General features: G+C 39.1%; 1 protein-coding gene across 2 annotated transcripts; it reads left to right on the top strand.

Moving 5' to 3' along the window:
• Positions 1–586: 586 nt before the first annotated feature.
• snx19b (sorting nexin 19b) lies at positions 587–26,579 on the top strand. 2 transcript variants are annotated; one of them, XM_026372081.1, is made up of 14 exons: positions 587–669; positions 1,402–1,684; positions 1,785–1,979; positions 2,159–3,394; positions 4,897–5,080; positions 5,177–5,277; positions 5,387–5,506; positions 5,760–5,884; positions 6,668–6,761; positions 6,883–7,033; positions 8,893–9,022; positions 22,149–22,333; positions 23,003–23,090; positions 23,918–26,579. In XM_026372081.1, exons 2-14 carry the CDS (start codon positions 1,421–1,423, stop codon positions 24,039–24,041), a joined length of 2,997 nt encoding a protein of 998 aa, XP_026227866.1. In that variant the 5' UTR covers positions 587–669; positions 1,402–1,420; the 3' UTR covers positions 24,042–26,579. The 2 variants fall into 2 exon arrangements, with proteins under 2 accessions (XP_026227866.1, XP_026227875.1); XM_026372090.1 differs by lacking the exon at positions 587–669 and adding an exon at positions 681–837.
• The last annotated feature ends 455 nt before the right edge of the window (positions 26,580–27,034 follow it).

Raw genomic sequence — 27,034 nt, 5'->3', positions numbered from 1 at the left:
CGAGTCTGCTATGGGCTGTGTGTTTATGAAAGATGTTGGAATGTAGATATAACATGTAAATACAGAACCATACTAACACGTACTGTCATATGTGTTAAGCAAATTGAAAGGCAAGACTTGATTATCCTTCTGCAGATCTGTTGGGGTTTTAAAAGGACATGTACCACTCCTCAAGTCCCAAAACATTCAGAGAGTTATTTACAGATGTTTCGAAAGTTACGTTTTGAATATGACATTATTCATACATTAGATTGTTAAACAAATAGAATAAAAATGTAATCGTTTTCCGTCTCAGTGCATTTAAAGTAATTGTGTCCACTGGTGTCACCTGCATGATGCGTTTTAGGAGGTTGGACATATCCCATACGTCTCGTTTGCTGGCAAAGCATCATGGGAACTGTAGTTGTTCAACGTCAACACAGCAATTTCATTAGTATGTTTATCTATCGCACCCTCTCTATATATTAAAGTAAAATTAATCATAACTTCTGTAATACTATTTTCTGTCCAACCTCATTGCTTCATTCGTTCATTCACAGGAACGATAAAGAGTGTTATTCTTTCCAATATGCAGTACGTCATTATACAGGAAGTAAACAAACCAGACGAGACGATGGTCATGAAGACGCTGACGAAAACACCCATTGAATTGTGTGACAGCTCATGCAGGTTAAAGATTTCTGCATGTTGTTTATGTACCTTGGTCATTTTCTTTTACAAGGGAGGCACTTTAACGTATCAGACTATACAGCACGTAGGGTGAAGTTACGCTAATAGCTAGCTAAGGATGTTGGAAGATAGATTACGAACCTTTACCCAGAAAGTTAGCAATTTAAGGTTGGTATTGGAATTGGCAAATAATCACAACACGGAGGACATTATTGCATACTTCCGCACAAACGACATCAATTTGATCTCATTTCGGGATATAGACAATACTTCAAGAAATGATAACGTCACTAATATTTCGACGTGTGTCCATACACTTTGAATGTTAGTATTCCTCCACTAACGTTTGTTAGCGTTAATTAACGTGCGCATTCGTGTCATGCAACAAATATAGATTAAATTATGAAATATTTAAGTATACGTTTGACTTGCTGTTCTACGCTTTACATATGAAATAATACTACAGTGTGAGGTCACACTAGTCGAGCGAGACATCGTGAAAACTAACGTTAGCAGCTAGCCTAAATATGTTTTGGCTTCATGTTCAGAATTAAATAAATTGTTCATCAAGCCGTACATACAGTAAAATTAAACAGTGTTTAATCAACACCAGAATACCCAGACATACACACAGACATAGTGAGAAAACGGTTGATTTTTCATTACTGTCCCTGGCCCATATCTGCAGCCTTTACTGAGTGTATAACCCAATCCAATGGGTTTGTTTTTCAGGGTGTGACATTGCTCCAGTATGTGTGATCTCCCCACTCCTCCAGAGGGACTAAAGCCAGACAGTAACCCCTGCACTGCCATGACTGAGGTGTTGGGAAAGAGGAGCTTGTTGGGCTTTGGTGTAGTGTTGGCGTGGCTCCTGCTGTTTCACCTGCTGGTCAACATCTGGCTGCTGTGCGTGTTCACCAGTTTGCTGGTGGTGCTCGGGGGTTGGCTTGGCTCGCAGGCAGTCCTCGAGTCCAACAACGTGGTTCACTTGGAAAGATTTATCACACTAGAACAGGTACATTTTGGTAACAGACCTGGGGTTAGTTACACTTGGCATTTATTGATGGTTATAAAAGTTTTATTGAGCATTTTTCTTTTGTGATCAAACATTTCAGGTTCCTTCCTCGATGGAGGATGAGGATCACTTGGATGAAGAGATTCACAACACAGTGAGGAAAATCATCCAGGATTTTGTCACCTCCTGGTACTCCACTGTGTCCTCTGAAAGTGGTTTTGAAACAGAGGTTCAAGAGGCCATGATCTCGATGGCTATGGAGCTGAAAATGCGCGCAAGACAGGTTGACAGGAAGGTACTATGATCTAGACCTCAGCCTTTGAGACATTTTTAGTGTTGCACATTTCTTTCGCATGCACTTTTAGCTTTTTTTACTAGATATTTTTAAGCTCTGAAAAAGTGGCACTTGTGCCACAAGTATTACGATAAAGAACTAAAATCACATTTTAATTTTGGCTTTTCTTATGCCTACAGGAGCTGACGCAGAGGATTCTGGATCTGTTTGGCTGCCACCTACAGGACTACATCAGTGCCAAGGAGCTGGTAGCCGAGCAGGAGACACTGATAACAGCAAAGAGGGGAAGCGATAGTGAACGACTGTGGAAAGCCTATTCCAGTGTTACTGCACCTCATCTTGCCATGACCAGTGACAAAGTTGAACTCAACTACACCAGAGCAGTCGTAGATTTGTTGCTGCATGTTTTGGTGCCACCACCGCACTTAGAGTCCCGCACCGGACGGTTTGTTGTTGAGGAGCTCATCACTTGCAACGTCCTTCTCCCTCTCATTGCAAAACTATCTGACCCTGACTGGTTAAACCTCCTCATGATTGAGATATTTGACAAGTCTGGCAAACCGCACAAACAAATTGCAACAGAGCCACTGACATCATCTCTGCCACTATCATCATCTCCACCTGTTGAATCAGAGCTTACTCCACTACAGGAGACATCACAGATACCTCAGAAGAACATAGAAGTTGCTCCAGCAGGAGCACTGACTGAAATGGTCCATGAAACAGAGATGTCTGTGTTTTCTGCCTACGATGTGGTTGACTCCAAGCAGGTGAATGGTCCACCGAGCAATGCTGAAGAAGAAGAAACTGAACCTTTTCTAAAGCATTACATTAGAGGAAGCAAGTCAAACCCATTTTACCAGGAAAATGACTCTGACCTGGATTCTCCTTTGGCTGACTATAAACGGAGTTCAATTGATTCTCTTGTCATGATAGACCAAGGGGAAGGTCTGGAAGACAGACACAAAGACTGTACCACGTGTGCTGAAAATAACAATGGTCTGGACCTGGAGGTTGTTTGCCCTTGTCCACTGGATGACTCCTGCCCTAAAGTTCTGGTAAATTCAGAACCAGTTCATCATCCTAATGGCTGTGGCACCTTATCAGTTAAGACAGCAGAGATGACTCTGAGTATGAGCAACCACGAGGACCTGGAGAAGTCTGGCAGTTCCACTTCAGTAAACCCAACTAAAGACCTTCCTCTTCATGTAGAACAGACGGGGTTGGGGAACCCCAATGAGCTGACTGTAGTCAGTCCGTTGCAAGGCTCTTCTCCTATGCCATCATTCAGTTTTGAGCCTCTCAGTAGCCCTGATGGACCTGTCATCATCCAGAACCTCCGCATTACTGGCACCATCACAGCTAAGGAACACAGAGGGACAGGCTCACACCCCTACACACTATACACCATCAAAGTAAGGAGATAACATATTCTCTTTCTTCTGCTCATCATGTGTTATCCTACACCTTTTCCCATGCAACGTTTCAGCATAGGCATTGCAAGAAAAAGTGCAAATGACTCATTGTAAAAAATAACCCTGCAGCATTTTTGACTGTTAGGTCCTGTTTTTATTTTTAGGCCATTTCAGGGATCCTCCCAGGGATTTTTTTCATCTGCGGTACAGTTTTACTTGTGTCCATAAGTGTGTGATGTTAGGACAGTGGATGAATAGCTTAAAACAACTTTAATGCCTGACAGTTGAAGGGCTCTGGAGGCCGTGATAGTTGCCTGTACAGTGTGTCTTCCTGTGTAATAATCCTATGAAAACTTTGCTCATTAGCATACAGTACATAAAAAAACATTTCCTTATTAACTTAGAAGATGACTAATTTCTATCTCTGCTTTGTTGATCTCAGCTCCTCTGTACATCATATTCCCATGGTGGCCATTTTCCTCTGAAGTCACGCTCACGGTGGAATTTTTATGTTTATTAAATGAATAATGTTGCATTGCTGTGTTTCAGGTTTGAAGCTCATGAATGCAGTGAATCTGGAAAAACACATACGTTTCAGGGCTTTCTGAGTTGAAATGTCTTTCATCGTACTGTCTAGCCTTATTAATCTGTAATGTTTAGCTGGGTAGTGGTGGAATCCTAACATTAGCTGCTGTCTAGCTGTAACGTTGGCTAATATTAATATCAGATATATTGTTCTACCTTTTAAACCAGTCATGTTAATTTTCTGGTGTTCTTATGCTGTACTTTTGTGAAGTCGGGGCCCAAATAGCCTGAGGTGAACTTGTGTTTGCATGATGGCTGGTAGTGAAAAGTCAGCTTTCAGTTTGTCATATTTCCTTTGTTCACAAGAGGTTTTAAAATGTTCAACCCGAACTGATTATGTCTTACCCATCTTCTCAGGTGAGCTGCCATAGCTCTGCTCATAGCTTGCTCAAGTTCAGTTGTTAGTGCAAAAGTCTCTCAGAATGTGTTTGTGTTTTTTCAGCTGTCAAGGAAAAATGTTCTTTTCCCAAAGATGAAGGCAGCTGTAGAGCAGCATTAGAAGCTGTTTTTGCTGTTTACTTCACCATTACTGTATGCGCAATAGTTCCCCAAAAAAACTTTATCCTTTTGATAAACTTCGCACCTCTGTGATGTCAGAAGAAAGTGGTCACTGTGTGAATATGGTTTATGGTCTCTCAGAATCCAGTGAGAATTCGATGCCTGATCTAGATGTCTGCATTGGGTTCACTTTTTGCAGTGCATTTGTCAGTTTGGTTGTGATTTCTGTATTTGCACATATGCTGTGAAATCAGTGAAGATGTTTTCTTAGTTTACTTTAGGTTGCTGTGTGTTGCTGTGCTCTAAGGGTTTCTATACTGAAGACATTTTACAACCTGCATTAAGGTGGTCAAAATATAAATTAGGACAATGGTTAACAACAAATAGTGAACCTTATGGTTTGTTGTGTTGGTTTTCAGTATGAGACAGCTATTGGCTGTGACAACTCCATCCAGCCAGGTTCTGAGGATGCTGAAGTTACACAGACAAGCTGGGAGAATCCCTCTCCCGTGGCCTATCACACAGTTAACAGACGATACAGTGAGTTCCTCAACCTGCAAACACGGTTAGAAGAAAAAACAGACCTACGGAAACTCATCAAAGGTAGGAAGAGTGAACGTTAATTCTTGGACATTAGTTAAAAGATCCAGGTTAATTTACATTTGGGCTAAGTTTTCTTAAAGACTGACTGTGTTTCAGGAGTTAAAGGTCCAAAGAAAATATTTCCAGACATGCCATTTGGAAACATGGACAGTGACAAGATAGAGGCTCGAAAAGGATTGCTGGAGACCTTTCTGAAAGTTGGTAGATTGATTGTTAATTACATTCATTTAGTGTTTTTATTTAACATTTACATTTTTCTGATCTCTAAGGTTTTAAACCAACATTCTACTGTATGTACCTTCACAGCAACTCTGTGCCATCCCTGAAATAGCCAATAGTGAAGAGATGCAGGAGTTTCTGGCTCTCAACACAGATGCAAGGATTGCCTTTGTCAAGAAACCTTTCATCGTGTCACGCATAGACAAGGTTTGATCCCTGAACCTTTCATGTACAGTACCTCCCTTCAATATTACTACACTATAAAGCAATCACATTTCTTAGTCTCAACATTTGATATGTTACTTTTGCAATGTTTTCAATCAAATATAGTAATTTTTAATGATTTGCAAATCATTACATACATTATTCAACATCCCAACTTCTCTGGAAATGGAATTTCTAAAGCTTTGCTGGATTCATACTGGGTCTGACATACACTATGTAATGTTTTTGTGTCTAGATTGTGGTGAATGCCATTGTAGACACCCTGAAAACAGCGTTTCCTCGTTCGGAACCACAGAGCCCCACGGAGGATAATGAGGCAGAGGTGGATGGAGGAAAAATAAGTGTAGACAAGAAGAGCAAGTAAGACCTCAGAGATCTCGACTAAGCTTCAGCACCACTTATTTTTTCTCTTAATCTATTTATACTTTGATTCATTATAATAATAAATAAGAACTATATTGAACATTTACAATAATATAATTATATACATAAACTTTATTTATACTTCAAACATAGGGACAAAGTGCTCTACATAGGAAAATCAAACATATACCGGTAATTAAAAAAAACAGTTATGTAACAAACAAGTTGGAACAGGGAACTTTTTTGTGATCTGGCTTATTGGGGAGCATCAGTTAAGCAATGTACTGTATGTAGAACAAGTGCTTTAAATCGAATTAGGAAAATTTTACTCCAACTGGTAACCTCTGGAAAAAGTGTACTGCAAGAGAATTTTTTTATTTTTTTATTCGCTACACAAAGCTACTACAGTGTGAAGACTACTTGGGAGTGACTGTAGCTGAATGGACGGTGGAAATAACCTAGTTAGAAGTTATATCATTAGTCAACCCCATTATTCTTTTCACTATAGTCAGAGGTGCTAATATATGCATTTCTGACCACTTTAATGGAAAATTTCAAAATCATTTCTTAGTGTGAAGCCTGTGAGGTATCATGCCCTTTATGAAGTTGGCTGATATGTGGGGAGGCAGCAAAAACCTTTGCACAAGCTTTCCTCTAGCAGCCAGATGAAAAGAAGCAGCACACTCTCTGATAGAGAGCAACCAGAATTGGAGGAAATATTTCAATATTTATTTTTTGTTTTGTTGTTTTTTGCACTTACATTTATTTTTGTACTCATAGGTCCCGTCTGAAGTTCTCCAGTAAAAACATTCCCTTTATGAATGGCTCAGATGTAAAACCACAAGTCTTGTTCAGTTGTGAGCAAAGCAGAACAGTAAGTAACTTATATTTGCACTACAGCTATTTTATCACTTGCTCTTATCTACAGTTGTGAAATTTACTCAAGACCTCATTGAGATGATTTTTTTACATCCTCCTGTTCTCTGCTTTCAAAGGTGTTTAACGGGATGTCCTTGACAGAATTGCAAGGCTTTATTACTGAACTGGTCACTAGAGCTGAGACAGAGAGGGAGGACAGTCCAGCAGTCAGGGAATATGGAGGCTTTCTGCGTGAGTGTTTGAGTGGAAAGCAAAGTCATGAACATGGTAAGAGTGGAACAAGGGGATACACAGTTTGATCTAGTATTTATTGTGGCCAGGTACTTAGTTGATACATGTGCCAAAGCTTTAAGTAATATAATCCATGACTTTATTAAGGGTAGTACTATTTTGAACTTGTTACACTCAGAAGTGGGATTTTTAACATGTTCTGGACAAACTGAAGCTCCTCAAATGTATTTGAGCTTTGTAGAAACTCATGCTGAACACGAGCAGAAAAGCTATCTCTAATGTTGGAGCTGCAGGTCCCATTGTCATTAAAACTGTTTCGTGGAAAGACCCATTTTTCTTAGACTTTGCAAATGTCCCAAATATGATCGTATTAGTCATCATGTCTGCTTGTCTGATTCACCCTCACATGACTGCTTTCATTTTCCTCTTGTCTTTGCCTGTTGTGTCTTCCTGTTTTCCTGTCAGATTCACTCCACCATTTTCCATTCTCTATTTTACGATAATTATAGCAGGGTCAGCTAAACGAAAACTAACCTGTTTCATATTCCACTCACTCATCAGATTCATCAGACAAGGGTCAGATTTTGGCAGCGTTATGTTGTGGCAGCTCTCTTATTTTTCCTTACTGGGCTGACACCACTAAGATAACACAAAGTGAAAATTATTGGGTCAATGTAGAACATAGACACTGTGCTACTTTGGTAAACAGTCATCTCAGTAATGGAAACTGAAGATATGTTGATGTTTAAATGATCTATATCTTCTAAGAGGAAGAAACTATCACACAATATGGGAGAATGGGCAAGTTGGGGGAATAAAAGAGAAGTGAAACTTTTACTTATGTCACTAAAATGTTTTGCTAGGTCTTTTGGAAATTACAACGAGAGGTATTCCCCGGTATTTTGGTGCGTTAAACCTTTTATCCATTTACATTTGAGTGAAACAGAAAACAGAAACAGAAAATTATATTCAATTCCATAACGAGATCATCATCATTTAAATACCACTTTCACAAGAGTCACGGCAAACTGGACTTTTTTCTAGCAAAGTCAGATCTAACAGTCCAGATGTCCAGTTGCCATGACTCAACTACCACATCACTGAGAGTCTTTGCCGACATACTGTATTTTAAGAACAGCTGCTGGATGAATTGAGCGGTTATGTAGCCAGTGCTGACAGTGATCTCACTGTAGTGTAAATGTAGTTAGTCAGGAAATTAGAATACAGGATGACAGGTTGTAAAATTGGAAAACTCTTAGCCATGTTAATAATATCAGTATCTAACTGATTGAACACAAGAGTGAATAACGCAGTTTTGTTCTGACACAGAACTATATTAAAGGTCTCTTAAAATACATTTGTAATGTGCATGACATTGCAACAACAATATATCTTGTATTCCTTAAAATATTAAGTAATACAAGATCTATAGCACATTATATAGACAGACTTGACATTGACAGCACCCTTCATCCTGCCAATTCACCCTTCATCAGCGTGTTGACCTGCTTCAGTAAACTTTAGAAGAGTGTACAGCTAAAATGTGTATTTAATTAAAAATAGCAGCACATGTACAGTAGATGTAGTAGAACGTAACAGATAGAGTATTAGCACAATAACTCCCACTCAGCTGAACCAGCAGCAACTTGGTCCAACCACACGAGGGCAGTGTTAATGCAAGTATGAAGTGCTGATGCGACTGCTGGACCTGCTATGTTCAACAAATACCAATGTTTGGTTTCAGAGTGACATGTCCCTCTATAGATCTTGTCCCTCCTAGGCTGCTTTTACAACATGCTAAACCAGTGTACAGTATATTGTATAACAGAATGTGTCATCACTAGTGTGTCATAGTGAGTCCTGTTTTATGTGTGTCTTGCATGTTGTGAATGCAGCATCTGAGACAGACCTGGCTGAGGTGGCTCTGAACATCCTGTGTCTGCTGATGAGGGAGCAGTGGAGCTGGCTGTGCACTGAAAACATTCAGAGGACCATCAGGCTGCTGTTTGGGACCCTGATTAACAGGTGACGTTCTACGTTCATTTTACGGTTGTTAAATGAATCTTTATTTCGGTAACACGTGTCTAACAGCAAGGTTTAGCCATCTCAATGATGTTGCTCTGGTGACAGCAAGGACTTCCTGTATCTCATCTGTCGTCATACTTGATAACACACATGCATAAGTTGCACCAATGGGGGGGATAGTGCACACATACAGTACTCTTATCAGTCTGGTAAACAATACTCTTAGTACTATTGATAAATAGTATGTGTGTCATAATGTGTGATCTGTTACACACCGCAAACTGCAAATTAACCATTCAAGTACAATTTAAATGTAAGGATCATAGTATACAAATGGTAGTATAATAGCTAATATAAGTATTCAGCTGAACTACAGCTGAAGTTGACAGAAGACATATAGCTCAACCTGACTAAGTGGTTTTGATGCTGGTGTTCACTGAACATTGCATCATTACAGGGTCACTACTCAGCTTGTGTGTTCCTGACCACTGACCAGACAGCCATGACCCACAGACATTCAGTGATTTCAATAACTAGATGAAGCAGAAGAACATGGAAACAAAAAGAGTGAAGGTTAAGAAAAAGTTTCTCCTATTTCATTGCAACATAGTTGGTCCAATTTTGTGTATGAAGGTGCCATTAGATTTCTGATTCAGTCAGCCTATCTACCAATAACTGCAAAGGAAAACCGAAGGCAAATGTGTGATGGTATCAATGAAAAACAAAAAATATGTCTAAAGCTCAGGCAGTGACATCTTGTCTTTTAATGAGGTCAAATGTGGTGGAACTCTACCTACACTGTAGAAAGATTTCTGTACAGTATATTAGTCCATTCAGTGTTTTTATTTAAGATATAAATAAAATCATACATTTCCCACCTCGGGTCTACACTTACCTTACAGTCTTACATAGTGTTGCAGTGTGTGTTTGCAGTGTACACTCCAACTGATACATGTAATTGTGTGTGTGTGTTTCCTTCTAAATACAGTCCCATACAATAACTGCATCATGGAGGTGTTGCACTATTTCTTCTGTCAATGTCCTTCTCAATGTTAGTCAGGTGGAAATAGATTTATATAGTTTGATGTTGTGAATAACAAATATTTTTCAAGACCTCAAAATACTGAAGCCTTAACTCAAGGCAACTCTAAATCCCCAATTTTTCATGTGAATGTTTTATTTTATTTTAACTGACAAAGACATTTGTTAATGTTATGTTATAGAGACAAAGCCTAACTAGGTTAAAAATGGGAGAATTGTGTTACTTTGCATTGCACACAGCTCACATAGTCACATTCGCACTTAATTCAACCATAGTTCTCTGCTGTTGGCACACAGAAGCTACTCGGTGCAAATAAAGTTTTATTATTTTGGCTGCAGATCATCTCCAGCTGATATTTTTACAGGACTTGTTGATAGAGTAAAGGGTGAAGTGTTCATTTTCGTTCATTTTCCCTTGATGTAGTAGCTGCTGAGCAGATGCTGGTAACATTCAAACATTACATTACTACATAAGTGATGCTGCCATGACAATGATAATGATTTTCTCCCCCTAACATACAGTGAGAACATTAATATTTCAATTAACCTTAATACCCACTTAATAGAAACGTACAAAGGCAATGTGCTTTACCTGCCTTTGCCTTTTGAATTGTCTGAAAGCTTCAAACTTTACATTTGCAAAAGGTAAAAGTCTGCATGCATGCTTCCCTACACTCTTTGGCCCTCAAGTGAATGCCTGACATCAACTCCCCAAATATTTATCATAAATAGGTATAGCTCCTGCTGCCAGTAAACTAAACATGCAGACAGTGTTCTCAGGTTGTAATGCTTGTGCTGTTAGTGGTGTGACCTCACGTTCCCTGGGGTGTCAGTACCAGAATATTGTTGCCTCATATTGATACTGGGTCCCTCTATTTTAAGATGTTCCACCTGCCAAGTATGAAAGGCCTTGTACTTTTGTTTTGGCCTTGTCTATATTAGGCAGCAGTCTGTCAACATTGCAGTGACAGCTCTCAGTGTAGCAGATATCTCCTCTCACCACATGCATATCTCCTCTGTGCAGAGGAGACAAGATGCTTTAAATGTAAACTGCTGTTGATCAAAATATCACATATAATTTGTGTTGCTAAAATAGTTCTGTTCCAGTCTAGAGTTAAAAACAAACACTGTGTATATACACAATAAATCTTTAAATAAAAGCCAAACAGATGAACAATAAAAAAAAACCCAGGCTTGGATTACATGAAAGTAGTTGTTCTAATACGATTTTACACTGCATGTCAACAGCTTGACTAGAATGGCCATTTTTAATTTTCCATTGGGCAAATCTTATGGATAGTACCTGGTACCTGGTATTTATTATGGTAACACTCCCATCCCAAAAGGTGATGTGAAAACACTGCAGACTAATGATAGGTCATAGAAAAGTGTCCCAGTTGTCTTGTTGTCCAAACTATTTCCCAAACTGTCCTGATTTTTGTTTTTTTTTCAGCAGTGTCTCTTTTCTGTTACAAACAGCCACAGGCAAAGAAACAAGAATACATCAATATTGTTAACCTCCAGTGTTTCTCTGTGTGTCTGAAGTTTCATGGCAGATTATGGCAGGTTCTTGTAGCTGTACTATGACAAGCTACACAAAAGGAATGCTGTTTGCAATGAAACACAAAATACTTACGTTACCAAAAGAGACTAGAGTCTGTTCAAGTGGAGTTCAGCCAATACCATGTGGTGAAAAATGCTAAAAGTGTTACCGTATGTCTGGGTAACAGCCTTTGGGCTCAGCTGGCAATCATATCCCTGCTCAAGATCAATGAGCACTGTCATTGAGGGCATGTTAGCAGGCTGCCCACATGACTATTGTGCCAGAGCTGTTAGCATTGCAATAAATGAGTCTTGGCTTCTGATTGAATGAATATCCAACCATTAATGGTCATGCTGGGCTGTGACTTATTTAGTAGTCTTTGCTCTTGGTATGCTTGGTATTTGGATTCTAAACACATATTTACCATCAACCACAACATGAAAACCACCTGCCTGATAATGTGAATGTCCCCCTTGCATCACCAAAGCAGCTCTAACATGTCGAGACATGGACTTCACAAGAACTCTGAAATCGACCTTTGGTGTCTGGCACCAAGATGTAGCACATGCTTTATGTTCTGTAAGTTGGACTCATTTTGCAGCACATCTTACTGTTAAAGTAACATCCACATGATGGCAAGAGATGTGGTAGCTTCTTCCATAGTTCACCCTGGTACTATCTGATCCTCAGGTAAACAGCACTCATGCAGTTAACCAAATGTCTTCCACCTTATAGATGCTGTTGTTGTCAAATCACTCCACAAAATTGTCATCCAGGAAGAGCACTAATACTGGGACTGACAGGATATGTTCAGTGATGTAAAGGTTTTTATATAATCTGACAGTTGTTAAGTGGGAGAAAAACACAAGCTTTGGGCATTTGAAACCCTTTCATGCCAGTCAGCAGTTTTAGTATATGCACAAATGCCTGCATTTAATTTGGAATTACGAGTAGACTGTGTGTTCTTTGAGAGATGAAACCAGGATCCAACAGGCCAAATCTGGGTCTGCGTATATGTGACAGGTCTGGCCGGAAAAGTTAGCTCTCTGCTCCTATAAATGGGGTCCATGGCAAGTCTCTGGTTTGGGAGATGTCTGATTTTTATGGACCGGAAAGTGGGACAGTTTAAGATGAATATAGCCTCTTTCTCTTAGACAGCAGTCTGGATGGAAAATCCAGCTGGAGCCAGACTGTTGTCAGTGTCTAGATGTAGTGTAGATGTAGCTGAGAACAGCCACTCCAAGTAGACATTGTAGGCATGTGTAGAGATACTCCATGTTCTGTTCATGAAGGTCAAGAAGACCTCAAGTTGAATTGTGTTTGTCACTTCATTACTCACTTTTGCATCCAGGTCTAATTACTGAAAGAATCAATGGGAGATAGATTAAATAAGTATGGTTAGTGGTAGAGTCAGTAGGGGTTGTATGACAAAGTGCTGGACACATACTTTGCTGTTTTGAATGACAAACTGTAGTGGTGTGTGGATGTATGTATGCAAACAACTGATGCAGATGTAGATTCATCCTGGAATTATTCTTTGGGACATAGTGTTTTATAGGGCACATCTGCCTCACTTTATATGCCTCAGAGTTCATTTTCTTTGTGCCTCCTGTGTGATGACCTTATGATTGTCAGTGACAGGGACAGGGACAGGGACAGGGACTTTAGTGTAACTCTTAAGAGAACAGAGAGGGGTTGATATGTTCTGTCAACACTAATCCCTTGTGAAGCTGAGTGTCCCCATGGCTACATGGGTGGGCTACACATGGGAGATTGGGAATTTGTGGGAAGCAGGGTGTATTGACTGTCTATCATGCTTGTTGAGTGATAGAAGTGTGACATCCATGGACAGGCTGTTCCTGAGATGAGGCAAATTCACAAACACAAACACACTCCTGAAAATGGAATCAGGCTGCGTGAGTGGGTTATATCTAATCGTGTGTTTCAGCTAGAGGTTTGCCCTTTGTCATGTCTCTGTCACATATGTTCAGGCCATAATTCAGCTTTTTCTTTTATCTGTAAATGTTGTCTTCTAATAGTACAATGTTTCTTTCTTATTTCAAGAGACCTATGTCATTGTTTCATGGGATATTAAAGGTCACTACCAAGAACACTTCTTGTGAAGTCCCTGCTGGCCCCAGCATCATTTAAAGCTTGCCAACCTCTGTGCCCATTTATCCTTATTTAGTGTTAGAGAGATGTAGCGACACTGAAATCCTCCCTCGGCACGACGTGAAAGATAATATGGCACATTATTGCTCACGCTGTTGATAAAGTTGATAAGTGATAAACACTGAGTCCTAAATAAGGACAGTAGCAGGATGAAGTCATGTAGTGACCCTTTGGCCTCTTCACGTCTCTGGTTTCATCACTCACCTGAGCCTGGGGTCTGAGATGTGGCTCCAAGGTCGTGATTAATCTTCAGTCTCCAGAGACATACTTGTGCAATGACATCTTGCTTGTTGAAAACTGGCTGTAGGTTTATTTTAGCTCAAATGGGACCTGGTTATACTTGTCTGTGTTTACCATAAAAGGTAGCTAAAATAAATCCTAATAGAGTCCAACACATACATAGTAGTTTGCCAGCTTAGCTGATGTTTTATGCATATTTGGAACGTGTTATTCATTTCCTGCCAAGTTTTCAAAGCTTCTCACCTTTATCTTTATTGTCAGTGATTATGTCAGGTTCATTGTTGGAGCTGAGCCTAATGGTTCAGTTCAGCTACTGAGCTGATTCAAATCCTCTAGCTTGTGAATAAAACGGGCCTTTGTTTTACAGCTGTGTACTTATCAAAGCAAAACTGTAATTAACAAAAAGCACTTTAAATGTATTTGTTTAAGTGTTTGGGCTCCCTACATGGCTCAGTAAGTATGTTCCCATCACCTATTTTATGCACATTTTCAATTTGTGCATAAGAAGTTGTGTGGCAAGACCTGTAATTTGATTGTAATTAATGTTGAAATATAGAAAAGTTGGTGCAAAGCGTATTGGAAACAGACTAGTTCATTAGTAAATACCAATAATATTAGTAAATAGTGACTCAAGCTTATGCTGTACATAAGATACTGTAGGCATAGATTAAGATGGAGAAAGTGTTTTACTCACATTAATACATGAAACAAATTTTATATTTTAACTAATTTTCTGAATTTTTTTTTTTTTAGTTCTGGTTTTAGGTTTGAGGTTTACCTGCTGCTCCTCAGTTACATCATCAGGTTGTGACCTCTTCTTCTGCAGTTAGTTTCTTTCGTGGGAACGGACTTGCATCACTAGCTGTTTATCTCTTTGTGCTCAGTCTAATGTTTGTGTAATGGTAGTTGATGGAGTAATCACTGACAGAAAGAATAACTGGCCAAGTCCATGTGCTCTCTCGTGTGAGCAGTGTGTTTTTCAGATTTTTCAAATGTCAGTAATACTAAGGGAACAAGATGTGTGTAAAATTATCTGGCTGAAAGACCAGACTGGTTTCATACACATTTTGCAAACCTCGATCCGCGATCTACACTTGTCTAATAATGTTACTTTAATGCAGTCAAACTACATTTTTTGTGTGATTTAAACCACATAAACCCACAGGCTGAGAGCAGAGGCTGAGTTCATTGGTCGTGAGCTCAACTCTTGCTTGAAAAAGATCTCTGACAGAGTGGCACTACAAAATAACTGTGGTGGTTTTCATGGTGGCACTTATGCCGTAAGGTCATCAACCAGACCACAATCTCTCATATAGAATTACTTGGCATTTGTCAGCTGTAGGTGGTTGAATGCACTATGCTGTGTATGTGTGTGTGCAGGCTCTAAATCTGTGTGTGGTTGCATACTCCAAAGAGAGTAAGTAATCATTGGTGGTTGGCTAAATACTGCAATAGTAATGACAGCAGAGACCAAGTTTGATGGATATTATTGCAGGATAGGCTGGGCTTTTGACCTGTATATAAGTGTATAAGTGTGTGAGAGTGTGTGTGTGTGTGGTGTTTGCATAACTGACCTGTCTCTGTGTTTGTAATGTGAACATGTACATGTGATTAAATTCTGGCTCAGTGCTAAAACACAAGATATGTTTTGACCAGTTGTGTGGAATAAGGCACCACAACAGTCCAAATAAAATCAGGTCTGACACCTACGCGCACATAACTCAGACATACAGAAAGAAACAGAGCTGTCTTTAGACAGCAGGCCAGATAGCTGTACTTTACAACTGTATGATGAGAGGTGATGTGTTGAGCCTTGAGCCAGAGGACTGCACTGATTTGCAAAACTGGGAGCAGACACATTACATAAAATGACACATTACACATCATATACATAATTCTGCCCAGGGTTGTGACTCACACTTGGGAACCACTATCTTCCAAACTGAATGCTACTGTTGTGAAAACAACTCATTTGCTAAATGTTAAGACACAGTTGACAGCAATGTCGACTTAACCCAATGTTTATCATCTCAAAACAGTTAAAAAAAAAAAAGAAAAAAGCATATTCACTAATGTAGCTTTCCACTGGTGATCTATATATTGCAAATGTAAATACTGACATAATGCTTTAGCTAAGGTAGCTAAAATTTAACGTGAATGAAATATTATGTGACAGCACATAGCAGAACTGAATGTCTGGAAAATAAAATACTGTACCCAGACCCCATGTGAGCTCTGGAGCTGGAGTGCAGCAATTGACTGAAATGTCATCCCAAAATTGCTGTTCAGCGGCAAATAGACTTGTTTAAAGTCACTTGTGAAATGTCACTTTCAACCTTCTATGAGCCTTAAAATGTTCTTATCTCAATAACATCCATAACTGACAGTCGTACTATTGAATTTCCCACAATTCAGCTATGGACTCCACAGTAACTCCTGAATCTTAGTATCTCTAGGGACAACCTCATGCTTTTTGATGGGGAATTGGTGTCGGTCGCAAAAGAACAAATGTCAGGGAACTAATCTCTCAAGTGAACGAGGAGAGCCGAGTTTGCTCTTAAAAGAGTCGTTCTCTTGGCTCCAACTTTTTAGTGACTCAAGAAGCAGCACAATGTTGTTGACTGAGCAACTGTGCAAGCAACAAGCTGTCTTACCCAAAAGCCAATTGGAATGCAGCATTATTGTTAGCCCCATGACATCATCTGTGTGACCTGCATTTGACTGACAGGATGAGAGAACCAAAGAGCAGAAACTTGTTTGTGAACAAAAATGGAAAACCAGGAATCAGGGAGCCAAAAGAATGGTGAACTAAATCTGAAAAAGCAGAGGATGAGGTTGCTGTTGAGTCATGTGAGAATCAGAGAGTCATATGAAGGAGATCTGTGAGTTAGCTGTGTGGGAGCCAAACCCAAATGCCTCCCCCAGTTAATGAAGGAGGTCATGGTAAAAGGTCCCTTCAATTTGGCTCTTTTGTTCTCTAAAACATGGAGCCAAACTGCAGTGCTTCAGGGACAACTTATAGAAATAAGTATGAATGAGACAAGCCAAAGGAACTAATCTTGTGAGTGAAAGGATCCAAAAGACTTCTTATACCATCGCTAGTTGGAGATGGGTGTTGCAAATCTGATGGGCGACAGTGGCATTGGAGTTTAAGATACCTCCACCTTGGCTTTAGTTGTGAGCTGAGCTGATGCTGCTTCAACCAAAACAGTGGATGAGCAGCTGTGTAGATGCGGCAAAATATTTGGTAACTCGTGGAAAAAATGTATTTCCTGTTGCTCATTTGTGTTCGTTTTGTTTTGTTGTTCTACATTGCATTATATCTCACCCATCAGCGCCACACACTGGTCACACTGCTTGTGGTCAAGCAGTCGGCAAGGAACTTTTTGAGTATAACTTGCTGGAGTACTCTGAAGACTTATTTACCTAGTTATTACTAGTATATTGACAGTAAAGAGTAAGTAAATATCGATTGCCTTCCATACATGTATTTTTCATCTCCACAAAAGCATTATTCAGTTGATCAGTTAAGATTTCTTGCATCATTTAACACAAAGTTTACAATATTATTAATTAAGTTTATAATAAATTCAAATCTGTGTGTATGTCTGGACATTTGTTAAAACTAAAGGCACTTTAGAATATAGTAGAGATTTAATTAGAATTTACATCAGAAGTGAAGATATTCATGTGCCCAGTGCACTTTCACTATGTTCTTTTTACTAAGAACCACACAATACTTTCAAGAAAGGAAAACATTTGCTTTTATAGAGTTCGCCACTTTTAAACCCAAGTTGTGTTACGGAGCTCTGGAAAGTATAAAATAATACTCCGGAAATCATAAATTAAATTAACTAAACCTTTTACAGTGATTCTATTTTCACAACATATTTGAGGTAGTAGAAACACAACCTTAGGACACTGGCACGTAGAATGAATTTGGCTTTGCAGCTTCAGCACCAGCAACATAGGTGCACACAGTGAATGTGTTCATCCTGTTAGTTTCACATCTACACTTGTGCTCTGAACAGAACACATCTGAGGTTTTCATCGGCGGGAGTGTACTGCACCCGTGGGTTTGTGTGTAGCTAAAACATATGGAGATAATTTAACATAACAGACTTGTCTATGTGAATGGTGATGTACTCACTTAGACCACAGACATGCGATTTGGACTCCATATCCTGTCTCAGTACTGCAGGTTGTCCTGTTTAAATCTTAAAGGTTTTGTCTGTGCAGAGTTTGAGGAGAACCACACATGGGATCGAGTAAAACTGATGCTTTTCATTACTAGGAGATAAAACAGGCAATTTTATTCGCCAGCAGCAAGTTGTCTTGTCTCAGTCGGTGTGTTACATGCTGGACCGTCAGATCCATAGATACAGTGGCAGGAAAAGGTATATGAACCTTTTAGATTTTAATGGTTTTCTGCATTAATTTGTCATAAAATGTGATATGATCTTCAGCTAAGTGAAGAGTATTAACAAATATAATGTGCCTAAAGTAATAACACAAAAAAATTCTGATCGCATGTGTCTTTAGTGAGAACAACAATAAAAACCATAGTGCTATATATATATAATATATAATAACTTTAAAACTTTAAAAAAGCTTATTGGAGTCAGGTATTAGCATACCTGGAGTCTTGTTAAGAAAATTAGTTTGAAGATGTGAGCACTAGAGCTACTTTGACTGACAAATACCCCGTACAAGAAGAATACCATGCCTCGCCAAAAGGAGCTTTCAAAGGATCTACGATTAAGAATTTTTGTTTTACATAAAACTGGAAAGAGTTACATAGTGATTTCAAAGACATTCACCAGTCTACAATTAAGCAAACTATCTACACATGGAGACACTTTGGGACTGTGACTGCATATAATCATGAAAACATCATCCCACTTGTAAGGTATGGTGGAGGAAACATCATGATTTGGCCCTGCTTTGATGCATCAGGGTCTGGCCAGCTTGCAGTGATTGAAGGAAAGATGAATTCCCAAACCATTGTATTGGGTTAAGTTATACAATCAGGATTGCAGCAAGTGTGGGCAGTCGGCTTCAATTTATTGGAAATTAAGCATATTTTGACAGTGAGCCACTGGTATGTTGATACATAAAAATTTGATGAATCGTCGCCTTTGTTGCCAGTGTCTCAGCCAAAAAGTGATCCTTGAACACGTTACAAAGACTACAGCCAAAAACCAGTTAGCTTCTATGTTCTGTGCCAGTTTGAGAATAAATTAGTCTTCATGGTGATAATCTATTCATCATTCATATAGGAGTAGATACACTGTAAACAAAGCAATCAAGGTAAAAGCAAATCACAATGTTACTCTTACGAATAGATACCACCGTTAATTCAAAATTTCAATTCAAAATCAGCTAGCGTCAGTGGTGCAGGCCACACCGCAATAACTAGCCCAACAGATGCTCACAAAGCCCGACATTAGCTCAACTTCATCTAGCTTGGCCCTTGGGATGGATCTTACTAAAAAGGAGTGGTATCTGCTGCCCTGTTGTCCTGGCGGCTGTATATTGTATATACAATATACCGTAAACCTGTTTGCACGTGTCAGCAACAGCAGTGCACAAGAAAGTACCACTTGAGCATGAATTAAACTATAGTGATTCATCAAAATGAGGTTTTGATTCTTTAGAGAACTAGCAGCTTTTAAATATGATAGAAACTATTGTATGAACTCTCTAATGACAACCATTTTAGACAAATATTATGGACTCAAGAGCATTTGCTGCCTTCCCCAAACTCTTGTCTTTCCCATCATTGTGGTACAAGTAATTTTAGTCTGAGTGGGATGTTTTGGAAATTGCAAAAATACAGTAAACCACCAGTCTTATCCCTTAATTTAGTGTTTGGTTAAAAGTATGGGATGAGCCGTGCAGGAATTACTATCATTTTTATTCATAGACCCCCAGCTTTAGGGGCTCAACTGTATTTAGATAAACTAACATAATCATAAATTAAATTGTCAGTTTTAATACTTGATTGCAAATCCTTTAGAGTCAAAGACTAACTAAAGCTGGGAAATCATGACATCACCAGACACCGGGTTTCTTCCCTGGCTATGCTCTGATGGCAGCTGTCTTTACTTTCTTTTAGAGTATTTGGAGAACCACTTTTACTTAATTGGATCAAATGCATATTCGAAAGGATCCGCATCAGGTCATTGACGTGCTACCAACAAAAGGAAAAGTGGAATCTTATATTTGGATGAAAGATGATTCTCATTAAAATGTTTTTGGTTCAGGACTTTACAGCATTCATGTGACTCTAGATTCAGTCAGTGGTCGGAGCTCAGTCCACTCAGTATATTCCAGTTTACTTCGCTCTTCAATAACTCATGCTGATTTAGTGAACTTGTCACTGTGGTATGAGCTTGTGAAGAGATAAACCAAGAGATAATCCTGCCAAACCTTCACCAACAGGGTACACATGTATGCCCAGAATATCACTATAACTTGTTTTTAATCACATTTTGATATCAACTATGTATTTTTAACTTACAGTTATGAATATTATAAGTTTTTTGGCATTTGACCTCTGTACACCATCACACTGGATTCATAATTCTTCCAACATTTATGAACCTGACTGTACACAAGAAACCACATTTTGAACAGATGTATTAAAATTAAATTTAAATTTCACTGTGGAGAAACTTTTCTCCACACTTTTTTTCAGTTAGTTATATAACTTTAAGAATGTGAAATACCATCATTATCTGATTTTAGCTTCTCTTGCTCTGTTATGAAATAATAAGCACTAGAACTATGTAAAATAGTGGAAACTAAAAGTGGTGTCTCGAACACAATGTCCATGCATATGTTCTCTGCCCTGCAGAGTGGCAACTATCCAGAACCAGCTGATGAAATAACTTCATCGGGACCCACGTGAAGTGAGCAGTAGAAGCAGAACATTAAGCCCAGAGGCAGATTCTTAATTCTTTTTAACACAGCAGTGTGGTTTTATATAATGTTGCATAACAGAATGTTCACTGCGGTATACATTTTAGAATAACAAGTCCTGAAAATCTCTTACAGGAGTCTAAATTATCTCAAGGCTTCAAACAGGACTGGAATATGATGATTTTCTAATTAGTTACTTTGTTCTCATTTAGACCACTGCCAACTTGGTAATATCACCTACATGCTTTATCCACACAATGTTTGAATGCTTGAGATTTATTGACGCTGTTTTTAGCTTTTACTTTGGACTTTAAATAACCAGCTCATCCAGTCTGGATGGCAACTGACTCTGTTTCCACTCCTCAGATAGTAAATCTTGGTGTGAAAAGGGTCAGGTCAGAACAGGAATAAATGGTCAAACTCTCTGAAATGCACACAATAGTAATTGAATATACTCATCACAAGACCTTAAATCCAGAAGGTACGTGTGAATGCACTCTAATGTATGGAATGGAATGCATAGGACATGTAGATTGTAAAGGAGAACAGGCTCAGTTTGAGATCACAGTGTGAGACTGTGCCAGGCCGGCCTTCTCCGCAGTACTTTGAGTTTCACATCTGTGTGGGAATGTAGTAAGGCATGGCTTTCATTTAAAAGGATTGCCTTGTCAGGTCAGGCATGATAAAAAGGTCACAATACAACTAATTAGTGGGGTGATTGGTTGCAGTCAAAGAATTTCTTCAAATGTTGCAAGATGTTGCAAAAAAAAAGTATTTTGGTGAATTTTGAGTAAAGAAAACTTTTTGTGATGTAAATTGTGAAAGTGTTTATAAAACCCACATGTTTTGATTGATCAAAATTAGATTTTATCTAGTGATTGGGATAGTGTTTTTGTAAAATTAAGCAACAGTATTAAAAATATAAAATTCCAAAATGATAAAACATTATCTGCAACTCACGTGTGGTTTGCCCAAACTCAGTGAAAAAGTGGTTTATTATTCGCAAATGGTGCGAAATCATCCACAGAATTCAGGGAATAAAGATTTTTGCTTCTAGTTTGTGCAGTTCTAATGTTGTCAGTCACCATGAGGTCAGCTGCCTGAATTGTGGGTTACTTTTTTAACAAAGGCTGTTACCAATTCCAAGACTACCCTCTAAACTTTAGTACTAACTTGAAGAAACTGTTGTGTGTTTGTACACTTCAGATGGCTGGATGTCAGTGTAGCCAACCTGACATGCACCAGGTACTGGGTGGTGTACCTACAAGTCATCCAGGAAGCTATATGGCCAGGTGGAGCTCTTCGCACAGCCCCTCAACTAGAACGAAGCCAGCAGCAGAAGGACAGCACCAGGCAACAAGCTTTACACTGTCTGATGAAACTCCTACCAGGTACGCTTTGTCATTGTTTTCAACACCAACTCCAATATATTTTGTAAATCTAAGCAAATTTAGTTTGATGCTGCAAAACACAAAAATAGTTAGGTTGTGCCTCACTTTGAACCAAATTTTGAACTAAATTGTCAGGTAAAAATTCAGTATTAAAAAAATACTTCTTAGTTCAGAATATTGTGAAAAGATTCAGGGATGCTGGAGAAACCTCGGCAATACTTCACAAAACCATTGTCACTTGACACAGTTCACCGCTACATTAAGAAATGCAATCTTAAACCCTTACTACACAAGGAGGAAACATGAGACAAACATCAATTCTGTGCAGAAACACTGCTAAGTACTCCGTGCTCAAGCTCACAACAGGTGAACCAAAACAACGAAAACATCTTCTATCTGGCAAATCCACCTTATAGCTTGTTTCCTGGGAAATTGGACATCGTGCCGAAGACCCTCCCAAAAAGTGGGATATCTACAATATATTTGTGTAAGATAATTAATGAAAAAAAAACAGCTCTCAAATATCAGCCTTAAATTTCCAGTATTGGTTGGACCCTGTTGTTTAATATGCTCTGATTACATTATTTGACTCAACTTACAGTTAGAGCAGAGGGATGAGCACACAAACAACAAACAGTTAATATTACATGGTCCATGTCTTGTTTCCAGATTTAGTCTCGGATATGTTGGGCTCAGACAAGTACAAACGCAGCTGGCAGACTGCTCTGGACTCTCTTCAAGACCCCTACATTAACAGGTGAATTTACTACTCTAATATACTTCACATGTTTGCCTTATGGACATGTCAGTACAGCCACTTGCAATTAATGTTAAAGGTATTTCTCCCAGTGAGTGTGTGTTAAAATCTTTCAGGGCTTCTTTTGACCATTCTTAGCAAACACCGAAATATAGAGCACCATAATATTGAGAAAGTGTGACTCCGCTGGAAAAGCCCCCTGTAGAAACAGTAACGTCATCACACCACTGATCTTCTGTACCTCACAGGACATGTCATGTTTAAAGTTGTTAAAGTAGTTAATGCTGTGATATCTTTCCTGTTGAACTCATTATTAAAGGATTTAATCAGGTGCTAGTCTGGGCAGTTCTTGAGGGCTTCTACCCTGCTTGTTTTCCAACTACCCCTGCACTACTCACAGCTGACTACTTCCTGGATCAGGTTAGTTCAGTTAACCAGAATCTGCAAGATACCATCTTAAATGAGGGTGAACTGGAGAAAGACAAAAGGAATTGGTATCTTCCAGCTTCTGATTGATTGAACACACACCTAATGCAGGTAATCAGCATTAAGTAGGGAAAACCAGCAGGTTGAAGGCTTCCAGAATTACCCCCTCCTGAATGATGCAGCCTGAGGATCTTATGGATCTTACTGATTGCCTTCACTTTGTTTTTGATCCAGCCCCTGTAGGATGTGTGTGCTCTTCACCCTCACATACAGTACTGGTGCAACTGTTTAAACTAATTTAGTGATCTCCATTAATACGTATGTTACAATTAGGCACAGTCTTTATATAGCCCAGGTTTTATTCAAAATCAGTCACAGATATTCTGGTCCTGTCCTCTTAGACACCTGGTCTACTGTATATTTGACCTTCTGCTGGAGTTCATGGTTCCTGAAATACCGGAGGTGGACTTCCAGAAGAGCCTCCTGCAGACCCTCTCTAAAAACCCAGAGAAGTGGCTGGCATAAGGAGACAACATAGAAAACCCCTTTGCAACATCATCCAGCTGATTCTCCGATTATTTCCAACTGATAAACAGCTGAAAGCAAAGTGACAGCAGAGCTGTTCTTCTTCAACTAATGTTCTGCAGTCAAAGTGTACGTGTATGTTTGTGGTGGGACTGAATATTCTCTGTCTGTCCCCACTTTATATTCATGAGCTCAGCCAGTTCTGTCTTTCATAATGTGTTGAGGTATTGACATATGACGCTGTTGAACATAGTGTCCTGTACACACACTAACCCTTAATCACATCTTCTACAACTGAAGCTGCTTTGATTACATGAGAACACCTGGTTTCTGTTTGATCACAAATTACAGCACAGATCATTTTATGTGCCTCTTTACAGACATTGGTAATGTTCCATCTACTAAGTAGAAAAGGACTCTACTATCATTCCAGTGCTTTGCACTTACACCCTGCTTTAGTGCTCCCATCCTTATCTTAAATCTCTTTTTTCTTTGTGTTTGTTGTATTAACTTGTGAGTCAATCTATTTATTAACCTATTTATTTTCTAAAATATATATGAAATGAAACAAGGAGTCAGTCCTCTCTTATGATGAGGACCTCACTTAAGAAGTGCTTTTTGGATTCAGAGGGGTTCCCACACCTGAAACGTTTTACACCAGTTTTCCAGGAGAAATTATGGAAAAGTAGGAATAGTAAAGTGTCCTAAAAACATGGTGTCCTTCTGGAAAGTAATTCTCACATCCTGGCCTTTTTCTTTTGCTGAAAGTGAACCATCATTACAGATTGCTGCTAAAATTAGGGCATCCATATTCTGAGCACAGCGGTGGACACAGATTGTTTGTAGGGCAGGGATGAAAAAAATATAAAGGGTGATACTTTAAACAGGGCTCCATGAAGAGGCAATGGTACAATGGTACATGTTTTTTAAAAAAGGCCACAGTACATCACTAAAAGAACGTTTCATAGGATGATTCATCTGGATCGAGCAAATACTAAATACATCAGTGAATGTCACACAGTGGTGTTTTTAGTCCGGGTCCTGAAGGCCAAGTCCAGTTTTCCTTCTGTCCCTGCCCCAACACCTGGCTCAAGTCAGTGCACAGTTATACTGATATAACAGAAGAAAAATGTCACGCTCAGCTCAAAAAATTATGTTCTTATGCATCTCTTATTTGAGGAGACAGGGTTGACAACAAACTATTTCAACTAAAAGCCTATAACGTGCCTAGAAATGACATGCTGCAGTGACTTCAGCTTAGAGCAAATTATTAGTTTGAATCTGACAGCTAGCTTTACTGCCCTGCTAAATGGAGAGAGTGAGTGGGAACCCTGATCCAGCCTCACAAGGTAGACTTGATGATGCTTCAGTAATGCTGCAGCAGTGCACCCACTGACCAAACCTCGGCAAAAGATAAGCGTCCAGTTCCTGCTCTCTGTAACTGGACTCTCTGTGCTGCTTGGTTATTCTGATGAAGGAATTCAATGTATGTTGTTATACAAACACTGACAAATGACCCACTTATCTACTCACATGTTGCTGCCATGATGAAAACATATCAGTATATGATATATTTCTGTTGTCTGTTCAATTTATATTTTCAGATTTTCTTTGTTTCTTATTTTATTTTAAATCTGTTACTAAAAAAAGTTAAAAACTAGATATTTTTAAGTTTGAACTGTGAAATGTCATGTTCTGATTTTCGTGTTCTGATGTTACACATATAAACTTTTGGAAAGTTATGTGCCCATGTTACACAGAGGCCCAAAGTTGGGGGTGAACGTGTGTTTGCATGGTGGATAGAAGTGAAACTCCCAGGGCTCAATCTGGCAAATTAGATTTGTTCTAAAGAGTTTTTTTTTAAATGCTACATTGGTTGAGTAGTTTGGAAATCCATAAGTGGCCTTTCATTTTGGACTCCAACACCCACTGTTTATGCCGTCCTGACCACCCTCTCAGGTTAGCTGCCACAGCTCCACTTATGGCTGGTTGGATTTCGAGTGTTTGTACGGATACAGATGTGAACATGACTCACAGAAAGTGTTTGTTTTTTGTTGGTTATGGAAATTAACTTTTGTTTAAAAGATGAATACATGAAGTAACAGTGGATCCAGTTTCAGGCCAACAACAGACATTAAGCAATCTGTTCATAACACTTCACAGAGGATTTTCACAACTTGCCCCAGTATGCAGCAGGGGTGTAAGCTAGGTCACTGAATGACAGTACTGTTCCACCTGGGCATTGTTTAGCCCACAGGAAGACTCCGCTGATGATCAATCCATTTCTTAGTAACAATAAGAAGTGCTTTTACACAATAATAACATAACATAGATGTTTACAGTAATGAATAGCATTGTGGAGATCCACTGTTCCTCCTTTTCATCTTTATGTCTTTGTCTCACATCTGTGTCAGCTGATTCTGTACACTGTAACTTGTGTTTCTCTATTTGCTTCCACAAATGATGTTGCAGCCTGTTAATCATTAGCTGCTTGTATCAGAGCATAATTTCAACAACAATAAAGTTACTTTAACCTGAGCTATCCAATCTTTAGTTTACTTGTTATTTACTTGGCCTGAGGTAGTTTCTGTGTTTTGCTAGAAGCTGGTGGCTGTTGACTGTTATGCCTCAGTGCCGGTGAGCCTTGAGGGAAACTCGACTCAAGCATGAACTGATTAGATTTTTGAGGTCAAAAGTCAGGATCACTCTGAACTCATGGGACACCTAAGTTCTCGTCAGTGCTCGTCAGTGCCTCAGAAACACCTGTTGGGACTTTCATTACATCTGTCCACTTGGACTTGTGAATGAACTGATTAGAGCATGAGTCTGTCCAGACCTGCAGGTAAACTGCAACACAGTGGGTGAAGGCATACAACCACAAGGTGCAAGTAATAGTTTAAAAGATTTTACAGGATATAAGAATTGTAATCAAGTTCATTGATATTATAAAGTGTAGATTTGTGTAGACGTGTTACATTTCTTACGTCCACTTA

Source organism: Anabas testudineus, chromosome 13 (assembly GCF_900324465.2).
Source record: "Anabas testudineus chromosome 13, fAnaTes1.2, whole genome shotgun sequence".
Taxonomy (NCBI): domain Eukaryota; kingdom Metazoa; phylum Chordata; class Actinopteri; order Anabantiformes; family Anabantidae; genus Anabas; species Anabas testudineus.
This window is presented reverse-complemented; position numbering and strand designations above follow the sequence as displayed.

What these genes read in the sequence shown, in the direction of transcription:
- snx19b (XM_026372081.1), top strand. Translation starts at nt 1,421, where the DNA reads ATGTGTGATCTCCCCACTCCTCCAGAGGGACTAAAGCCAGACAGTAAC. An exon ending in ACACACTATACACCATCAAA is followed by an intron (nt 3,395 to 4,896) that starts GTAAGGAGATAA and finishes GTTGGTTTTCAG; the next exon opens with TATGAGACAGCTATTGGCTG. An exon ending in CCTACGGAAACTCATCAAAG is followed by an intron (nt 5,081 to 5,176) that starts GTAGGAAGAGTG and finishes ACTGTGTTTCAG; the next exon opens with GAGTTAAAGGTCCAAAGAAA.